The sequence below is a fragment of the Oreochromis niloticus genome, linkage group LG12, assembly GCF_001858045.2.
Source record: "Oreochromis niloticus isolate F11D_XX linkage group LG12, O_niloticus_UMD_NMBU, whole genome shotgun sequence".
Taxonomy (NCBI): domain Eukaryota; kingdom Metazoa; phylum Chordata; class Actinopteri; order Cichliformes; family Cichlidae; genus Oreochromis; species Oreochromis niloticus.
The window spans coordinates 12335106-12345565 of record NC_031977.2 but is presented as its reverse complement, the minus strand read 5'-3'; the positions used below and the strand labels follow the sequence as shown (position 1 = coordinate 12345565).

The following is a 10460-nucleotide window of genomic DNA, read 5'->3' as shown; positions in this document are numbered from 1 at the left end:
TCAACAGTTCAGCCAGACTTTTACTTTTCCATGCTTAAAAAAAAAAAAAAAAAAAAAAAAAAACCCAGTGAAGGAATGTTCGTGTGTTGCAGATGTTTAAAGTGTTTTTGATCCCAGAGATAAAAGTAAAGGTAATGTCTAGTTTTATTTAAAAATCTGTGTAACACTTTTGATTACAGCTAAGAAATAACTCTATAGCCTAAAATATCTCATACACGTGTTCATATTTTTGACCAGAAACAGTCGTGTTCTTACTGAAAAAGCGTCTTCTTTTACAGCCCACACCTCCAAGACTTGCACCATCATAAATTAGTGTTTTTTACACACACTTGTATCTTTGTAGATGCTCCTTTTAAACTCACATTTGTTATTATCATATCTGGAATGACACTCTCTTTTTAAGTCCAACTTGCTTTTATATTTGTTATTTGATATAACCAAACGTACATTCTCTTATGATTCCATCCATCCATCCATCCATCCATCCATCCATCCATCCATCCATCCATCCATCCATCCATCCATCCATTCTCTTCTGCTTATCCAGTTTAGGGTTGCGGGGAACCTCAAGCTATAGGGCACAAGGGTACACCCTGGACAGGTCACCAGTCTCTTGCAGAGCATGATTTAAAATATAAATTACATTTTATGGGTGGTAAACAAGGTACACCATTCTTCACGGGCTTAGCCTGATACCACTTTGTTCCCCATCAGCAAAATAAAAGCAGCTGCCTTCTATATTTAAAAACTTTGGTGCAGGAATCACACCCTAACATCCAGTAACAGTACATCTGCAGCAATAACACAGTAGCCTGTAGTTACTAAGTGAGTACTTTATTTACACTGCGAGTTATTTCTAAATATCTGCTATTACCCACCCTGCTCCAGCTTTCTTTTTTCTACTTCTTTCCTGCTCATTAAGTACACACTAATTTTACTGATACCCCCTAAAAAATAATTAGACTGTAATTGCTCCAAGCTGTAGCTTCAAATATTAACACCATTACCACTAACAGGACTAATCCTCCTGCACGTTTAAACATAACACACTGCATTATGAAAGCGTGATGAGCAACAAACGCACCTATAGTTGACATATGCAGCATACATTATAGTCTATAAGACCCTCGGTCCATCTGTTGCACACTCAGTCGATACTCATTTGTTAATGTCTGAGCAGCGAGAGACGATTGTAATTTATAAAGCATTGCCATTTCAGCAGGGATTGTGATTATTCAGTGGCTGTGCCTGTGCATTTTCCCTTTTTTTCAATTAAGCTATGATGAAGAGATGAGACAGAAACAAGCACACACATACACACATTTAGGTACACATGGATAAACACGGTACATTGATTTTTTTGGGGGGGTGGGGGATTGATTCTTTTCTTCCCACTGTGGACAAATCCAGGTTTAGCCAGTTGGAGTATTTGTTGTTTTTCAAACTGGTTTCAGATATGAAGGCTTTACCCGAGGCTGCTGGCTGTTTTAAGTGAGAGATTTTGAGCCGAAGTAAACATTTGAGCAGTTAAAGTGCAGCTTGTGTGTTCAATCAATGATGAGACTTTCAGCTCACAATGCCTCATCTTTTCTTTTTCCTTTTTCTTTTTTTTACCTGCCGGTATATCCGGCGAGCACGTCTACGTCATCTTGCCAAAAGCAAAAATCGCAAGCAGACCTCTGAACTCCCCAAGAGTGCATTCAAATCGGCGAAAGGTACGGCGTGACATAAATAGGCATATCTATTTTGCTTGCACAATAAATTGAAAAGCAAAGGTCACAGATGAATTTTCTTTAAAATTGAAAAACAATTTTCACCGCAATTTTAGCAAAAATCACAACATTTAGGCAGATTATGTGTCATTACTGCGTATGCATGACTGTCTGGCGCTGACAAACCACTTTGTAATAAGCATTTAACGCAACAATAGCTTTGTAATTATGTTATGCATTAAAAACAAGCCTGCGAGACACCCGTGCTGTTGATTTGTGTGTATTTGCATCCTGTTAGGCCCTATCGTGCTATCTGCTGGAAAAGTAATTACCTGTCTGCGCCGCCCATGCAGTGAGGTGGGCTGCTGAGTTTGAAAGAAACTGAAATCAATATCTCTGCACTGGAAGACACATTTCCTGTCATGGAGGCAACAAACCTGACTCTAGCATTCATACCAATGTTGGCATTTACAGTGACATTCACCTTAATTGCATATCAAGAGATTTTCTCTCCTGTGCTTATGACTTTGACAAAACCAGCTCCAGGATTTCAATCATCGAAGCTGTTAAATGCACACCGCTGACATTACTCTGTGACTAATGTGAAATGCTTGGCATGCATAGCAGGCAAATTTGAAGATCGAAGCCGCTACTTTGCGTGTCGTGTGTCATGTTCTCGAGGCAACTGTTCTTTTTTTTGTTGTAAGCTAAAGGGGGGGAAAAGGGGAGATGACAATGTGAAATAAAGGTGATAGATTTTGTCATCGGGCTGATGAAGCTCCTTATACCGAGTGTGCGGCAGCAGTCTGCTGTCCTCCCACACACACAACTAACCTCAGGCTCACACCTGAAATGCAGATTAAAGAGCAAAAAAGGAGGAAAAAACCCATCAGTGGCTGTGGTCAGAAATACAATCACTGCGTCCTCCTGCAACCATCCTGTGTGACATACAGCACCTGCGATGATTCGAGCAAGGAAGCATCCATCACTTCATTACCGCTTGGCATAAATTTTACATGAGCTCCTAGTGTTCAGCGCCAAGTGACAATTCTGTGATTCACTCAAAGCTGACAGATCCTTTTGTATTTAATTGTGCCCAATCAGTTCCATGAAACCGATACAGTAATGCATTGACAGCCGACAGAGTAAGGCAGTGTCTTTGCTCAGTGACGCACAAAAGAAAGTCATTAAAAAGTGATTTTTTAGTGTTATTCTAATCGGGACGATGAAGTGTGGCTGCAGGAATTTTAAATGACTTCGGTGTCTGTTTAAAGAAGGCTTTTACTCAATCCACACAAGGAGCATTAAAAAAAGACAGGTTTAAAGCCATGCCAGCTGTTCACTATACTTTGATTGAAACGCTGAAGCAGTCTAGCAGAAGCAAGCCGCTATAGGCACTGCAGTGTTACGTTCAATATTTAACATAGTCACCACCTTTATGACTTGCTTTGTTGTTGTGACAGGTCTTAGAAGTTAACCACATCATTGGGTAAACTCTTAAAAAGTTCAGGAGTTACTAAAGTTTGTACAGTTTATGGCTTTTCAGTAATGTCGTGGTGGCACTGAAGGAAAAGTCGAGGCCTCACAAGAGTTGTTCCTCTTCTCGAGAGATTCCTCCGGATAAGTGAAAACTGCGACCTGGTGGAGGGAAAAAAGGAGAAGTCAGGGCACAAACAGCTGGATTAAAGGGATGGGGGTAGGGGGCAGCAAATGTTTTTATGGTAATCCAGCTCCTATTTGCTCAAATATTTCAGCCCGGACCCAAAACGGCCCAGACAGTATCATTCGTTAAGCCGTACTTTAATGTGATACATATTTCTTTTCATCCAATGTTCAATATTTGAGCAGGCACACACACACACACACACACACACACTCACACTCACACAAAAGAACAAACCCACAGATCAAAAAAAAAATGGAAATGATATTACATGTCGCAGAACTTATTTTAAATTTTGAAAAGCTTGTTGCTCAGCAGCACCTGTGCACCACCCACATGGCGCATTTGATCATTTCTGAAACCCGGTGGGTTTAAAAGTAATAAGGCAAAGCCACAGGCAGATTGCATGATGTTCAAGTGGTATAATGGTCGAGGCTTTTATTGGGCTCCATTCGTGGTTCTATCTGCAATTGCTGTAATGAAGACAGACCTAATTATCTCAGCAGACAGAACTCCACTATGAACAGGACTCTAATTATGGCCTAAATGCTGTTCTCTTACTGTTCAGAGTCATACTCAGGGGGTTATAAGAGGGTTGGCTGTGGCCGTCTTCACACACACACGTGCACACACACACACCTTGGGGGCTCAGTGTGCTCAGCTGTCCTGATGTGCTTCTGTGCAGGCATCATGGTGTAGGGATTATCTAACATGACAACGCACTCTCTTCCCGCCTTTGACTGGTGACAGCTTACCCAGTCATCTGATTAATTAATTACAACTCCACGTGTCATTAGACCAGTATTGTTATTTATGATCTCAAACACTTTGCACCAATAGTTTACAAGAAGATCCTATTGAAATTCTAAACCCCCATGGGATGAAAAAAAAGACAAGATGAAGTAATGTCTGAACACAAATGTTAGGGGCAGCGGGGTTACTTACAGATAGATTATTCCATCAGTGGTACCATTTGGAGCCCATTTATTTTGAATCTATGAATGTAAAATAACTGCAGATTTATCTGGTCTTGTAGATTGTCTCAAGGCCGCGGAGCAGATAAATTGAATGCTGTGTTTCTAAATTCACACCGAGGGGGAGGCTAAGCGGCTTGTGCAGTGACCTTGATTGTAGCTATTGAACCTCCAAGTGAGGAGACCGAACAGATAAGTGCGGCGTTATTTGGCACACAAAGGAAGACGATCCAGTGACGCAGCCGTGGCGTCAGCTAATGAGCAGAGTCAACATGCAATCACAGAGCCCAGTGAGGTATGAGTTAGGAAACTGGAATGAGTGATAAAGCAAAGGGCAAAGTTTCCCCTCAGTAACAGGTATAGTGAAGAACGTCTGCACAATCTGTTATTTCCGAAGGCCGCTTATATGACTCTGCATTCGCTCACTGCAATTTGGGATAGTGATGCAATTTTAAAGTGGTCTCCAGAGGACAGAATACATTTTGCTAAATCCCTCTATAACGAAGATGAAATGCAGGCGGGGTGGATTTGAAAAGATCATTTCTCGCTGAAACTCAGAGAAATCTGTAAATATCATTGACAAACTGAAGACGAGAGAACGCACTGTGCTCTGTGATGTAGAAGAATTTGTGTTGTGTGCAATGGAAAGAAAAGGAAAAAATCCAGATGATTTTAGGGCTTCAATCACCCCCAGAGATCAACATTATGGCCTTAAACTACAGCGATGAGACAGTCAAGGTCACTCAGCATACTAATGATCACCAGAAACTCATCCTCTGCCAAAGTGTAGGCTTACTTTAAAGAGTATTACTGATGCTGCGAGCGATAAGAATATGCATTTGATTTACTGCTCATGATAAAAATGCTTTATTTATTTATTTGTCATCCTGCAGACATTTAATAACTGACTGTAGAGCCCATGACTCTAGCTAGACCTTCGATGAGTCAGGTAGCATCTCAGTTCCGCCTAAATCTGCGTGGCACTTCCGTCTCATACAAGGAGCTAGTATGAAAAACACAAATTAAAAGAAAAATACAATACACGACCAAAGAAGCTTTAATTAGTCATTTCAGCTGGATTGAGGGTTTTTGCTTATTACACGGTCAGTCACTCACAGACTGGGTTAATGATGTGCGTAACCAGGGAGGTGGCAATAAACTGGCAGAGGTGACTTTGTATACAAACACCTGGAGTCCATCCATATCTGAAGCAGACAAATATGTAACAATTATCACTTCAGGATTAAGAGGTTCATTAACGTGTCCTTTTTGAAGAGAAGCTGTTGATCTGGTTAATTGTTTTTAGACATCATGTAACTGTCAATTTTTTTTCCTGTTTTAATGCAGATTTATGAAAATAAATACAGGTCATGAGATTGTATTTCAGTAATTAAAACAGCCTTCAGAGGGAGTGGGTCAGTCTTAGCTTCTTCTGTTACATGAAATGGAAATGGTATCAAAATCTGCAGTCTCGTCAGAAACGTTATCTTCTGTGAGCACAGTGTGATTACAAAGACAGAACAGAACACCCCAGGAAATGAACATCCGCACAATGAGATGAATCTCGACACCGCAGGGTCATGTCTGTGACTCGCAGTGACCCGGTCATTTTAATAAGACTCAACAGCGCCCTCTGGTGGTAGACACGGCGCGGTGCAAATCTTCCTTTTTATTGTAAAAGTGTTAATTGCGCTGTAGCACATCTGAAAACTTGTTTTTTGTGATTTAGCTTAACGTTTTTTTTTTCATCTCGCATACCACAGACAACGTTTGAATTAAAATTACGCGTTAAATCGAAGTTTCTGGCTTGTTAATAATGACGCTTCAGATTGCGCAGGCGCAGAGTGTATAAGTACTGAAAACACGGAAGGTCCAACACCATATTCCCAAACAGAGGCTTCTACGCTGTAAGCTCTTTATAAAACGTCGTCACAGCGGCCCTACAATAAGTCAAGTGCAGTATTTTTAAGAGTGATGTCTGTCGAGTAGTAAACCTTTGTGTAGTTGAGCCTCTTCTGCCTCATCTGAAAGCAAACCGCTGAAGAAGATGCCTGCTCGCAATGTTGTGTCCAACGGGATGCCTAACAGCAAAGTTAGGTATTCCAGGTTAGCCACTGACGACGACGGCTACATTGATTTACAGGTACAACAGAAGGTGTAACGCTAGGATACGTTACCATTGCTAGTATTTTTAGATAATAGACTAAAGTTAGTGCACTGGTTTCGACCACAACATTAAGAATATAAAGGGGTACTGCAGCAATGGATGGCCGCTGTCATTTCCGAGCTAAGGAAGCCCTGTTGACGTCATTGGGGTTGTTGGGGGGGGACCTGTGATATTAATTCCTATAACCTTTTGATGTTCTCATCATAGTTTGGTGAATGTTCACAAGAAGTACTGCATAACCAACACTTTTAAAGGACTGTGCAAATGTCTTGAGCCACCCTGCTTCCAAGGAGTCAGACTTGGCATTTTTTTTAAGTGGTCCTAAACAATACATAGACTGAAACAAAAAGACTGCTGGCTTATTTGTTTCGGAGGGTATTTAAAAGTACAATGGGAGGCAGAGCCTTGCAGTTTCAGGCCCATCTTCTATGGAACGAGCTCCCAGTTTGGAAGTGTTTCTTGTTCTCTCACCTGTTTTCACTCACTATGTGTTTATACGCCACTCTATTCAATCATGAATTATTATTAATCTCCAGCTCTCTTCCACAGTGTATTGTATCTTTTGTCCTGGCTTCCTCCCCTCAATCCCAACCAGTCACAGGAGATGGCTGCCCCCCCCGATTCTTTCAACGTTTTCTTCCTGTTAATAGGGAGTTTTCCCTTCCCACTGTCGCCAAGTGCTTGCTCATAGGGGGTCGTATAATCGTTGGGGTATTCTCTGTATTATTGTAGGGTCTTTACCTTAAAATATAAAGCGCCTTGAGGCGTCTGTTGTTTTGATTTGGCACTATAAGAATTTCACTCTCACAAAGTTGAGTTGAAACAAACAGTAGTTCTCTGGGCTTTCTGAAGGTCTTTCAAAAATGTTCTTTGGAAACTGGCTGCTTTTTTACTCATTTAAGGTCCAGTCCTTGTACCGGAACATTTTGTGAGAAATGTCTTTTTGTTTTTTCAGCTACTTTCAGCTATGAATAAAGTAAGCATTAAAAACGGCACCTAACTCAGTGTCATGCCTACACATAACAGGCAACTTGGCAAATTTTAAATTGTGTCTTTGGGTACTTGTTATGAGCAGGCTGTCACAAAAACGCCTAACTTTATTCAGTTTCTTTAGTTGAATCTGTGAAAATGTCAAATATAACACAGTTTGACAGACACTAAATAGTATTTTAGGGCCTGCATTTCAGCCAATGGTGTTGGGAATCTTGTCAAAATTAAATCGTGAACACAGAAAAGTATGATCACAATTTTGATCCACCGTGTGATGCCCTCTAGTAGGCGTAGATGACAGCTTCAAAATTACCATCACAATATTTCAAGAAAATTTACTGCAATATAAATGCATGCTTTTGCTACACCAGTGATAGCAAAATTTTGCATTTTGACATTTTTATATCATGTAAAAATTTATAGATGTATTATTGCGGACAATATGATATGGTACACCCCTACCCTCTGGAAATCATTGGCAACAACTTAATTTTTCAGTCGGGCAGAGATCCCAAAAACACTGCCAGTGCAGTCAAAGCATACCTGGATAAAAAACACACAATAGAACACTGTCAGTCATGGATTGGCCTCCTCAGAGCCTGGAAATCAACATTATTGAAGCAGTGTGGGATCAGACAGAGAACAGAACAAAAGGCAGCCAGCATACAAAAAGGAGCTTTCAATGTCCTTCAAGAAACCTGAGGAACTATTCCTACTTAAAGAAATGACAAGAAAGCTGCCAAAGAGACTGTGTTGGAGAACAGAAGTGTTTATAACTGCCAAGCTCAACAGAACTGTACAAACTGTTCTTCTATATACTGTATTTCCATGTGTTTTTGCATGTGTCAATAAATTGCTGCACCTATTTGCCATTTTCCTAGCAAAATACTAAAAGAAAAATTAGGGGTAGCTTGAGATGTTTACACAGTACTGTACATCCACGTTTTTATGAGAAAAGGGCAATTTATTTAAAGCTGATTCGATGGAAAACTGCTCTCTAGCCTGCCGATTTTGGCACAGAAGAGTAAAAACAGACACTTCCAAGAAGGCCTCATCGTTCACAGAAATGTTTTTTAATGAAATATTTGCCCTCTACAGTTCAAGAAGAGCCCACCCAAGGTCCCATATAAAGCCATCGCACTAGCCACGATCCTTTTCCTAATCGGCTCGCTGTTGATCATCATCGGTGCTCTTCTCTTGGCTGGCTACTTTGGCGTCACTGTAAGTAATCTTCTAGGTCACACTTTTTCTTGTTACATCTTTTTACGGGTCATACAATGTCATTGTGTTAGGAGAATAAATGTTTTCTTTCTCTCAGCACACAGACCGGACCGTGCCCGTCCTCATCATCGGGATCCTTGTCTTCCTGCCTGGATTTTACCACCTACGGATAGCTTACTATGCATCAAAGGGCTACCCGGGGTACTCTTATGATGACATCCCAGACTTTGATGACTGACCATTGCTAAAGCCCCAGTCCTGCTGTGCTTACATGTAGTGAATTTAAGGCCATGATATATTTAAGGAAAATGAGATCCAATTTTTTTTTTTCTTTTATAATTGTTTTTAAATTACAGTATTGTTCTTATAGATTTTTCTGCCTAGGTTCTTAATGCCAGGTTGCTAATAACAACTGTTTTTTGTTTTTTTTTATCTTTGTATTTGTTTCATAGCTTGATAAATAAATAAACAAGATTTTTATAATTTCTTTTAATTTATATAAAGCCATTTCAGTTGGCTTATAAAATATTTTACCTTATGTAGTACAATCAACCAATGTGGCCACATATAGTCAGTCTTTTAACTGCTTCACTACAACCAATTTGCCAATGTTGCCAAAGTTTTTATTTCGTGTATTCTTTAGGTAGATCCACCAGTTCAGTGGCAGAGAGAATAAATAATTTAATATTAAAGTGGCTGCAACCAAGATAACAATTAGCTGGTATACCTGTGATATACACTGTATCGCTTCTCTGGCATTATACTGCTATTTAATAAAAGGCTAGCGTTGTTTCTTCACAACATTCCGTGTAGTGAAGATTGCCTCGCCCTAGTTAATGCTTCCTCACTGCTCTGAGTTGTTCTTTCCCCGAGGATTTTGTGTGATTAATTCCAATCCTTCGATCTCCATATGGTGCACCTGGCCTGTGAGAGTAAACACTGTCAAACAGTACACAAGCAATTAAGGCCTGACATTCTGCTGACATTTGCCCCTCTAATCTGCGCCATCAACCTATCACTCTCAGCATATTTTGAAAGTGTGCTGGTGAAAGCCAAGACTGCCACCTCGATTTCTCCACCCCCCCCCAGATAATGTCATATGTAAAACACATTGCTACTAAAGGTTGGACGTCTATATAATCCTTTCAGAAGCCTGGTAACCCGCTGTTTGCCAAAGGGATAATTCGAGGGTAGCTGCTTGTGTTCTCGTTGTTTCTTTTTCCTTGCTATCGAATGAGCCCACCCAACTGTACACTGATCACAAACTACCGGGCCTTAGATCAGATTATGCACTTTAAATCAGCTCAGATTCTTTGTTTTTTAAGTGCTTCCTGTGGTTCCAGGAGGCATTCGCACACAAAACGTCTCACAGAGGACTGCGATTTACTGTGTTTGTCCCGGAAACATTAAAGCTACACTGTTCTGTATTTTTGTACACTCTCAGTGCTTTCTATCATATCGGTTTTTATGCTCTCTTTGGTGAGTCTTTTAAAATTACTGCTTTTATGTGAAACCCGTCAAACCTAGTATGGTGATATCATAAGTTAAGCGTTACGAGACAATAGAGTTGTTGAGCAGACGCATAATAACAGACACAAAGTAATTGTACAGTGATACTGCTGGGATATTCAGTCATTTTAACTGTTTATATGCACAGCTGAGGCCATGTTACTCTTGAGTCTTGTCAAAGCAACATCATCACTGCAAAATAGTAATAAAAAGCGAAGTTATAT

At 40.3% G+C, this 10460-nt stretch overlaps 1 protein-coding gene across 1 annotated transcript; it reads left to right on the top strand.

The window, feature by feature from the left end:
- The first annotated feature begins 6189 nt into the window (after positions 1 to 6189).
- tmem230b (transmembrane protein 230b) lies at positions 6190 to 10270 on the top strand. Its single transcript, XM_003445681.5, has 3 exons — positions 6190 to 6492; positions 8605 to 8727; positions 8825 to 10270. The coding sequence occupies exons 1-3, from the start codon at positions 6397 to 6399 to the stop codon at positions 8963 to 8965; spliced, it is 360 nt and encodes a 119-aa protein (XP_003445729.1). The 5' UTR covers positions 6190 to 6396; the 3' UTR covers positions 8966 to 10270.
- Positions 10271 to 10460: the final 190 nt, after the last annotated feature.

Bases quoted from the DNA above. Each gene is read 5' to 3' on its own strand.
- tmem230b (XM_003445681.5), top strand. From the start codon at position 6,397: ATGCCTGCTCGCAATGTTGTGTCCAACGGGATGCCTAACAGCAAAGTT. The intron at 6,493-8,604 runs GTACAACAGAAG...TGCCCTCTACAG, and splicing joins ACGGCTACATTGATTTACAG to TTCAAGAAGAGCCCACCCAA. The intron at 8,728-8,824 runs GTAAGTAATCTT...TCTTTCTCTCAG, and splicing joins CTGGCTACTTTGGCGTCACT to CACACAGACCGGACCGTGCC.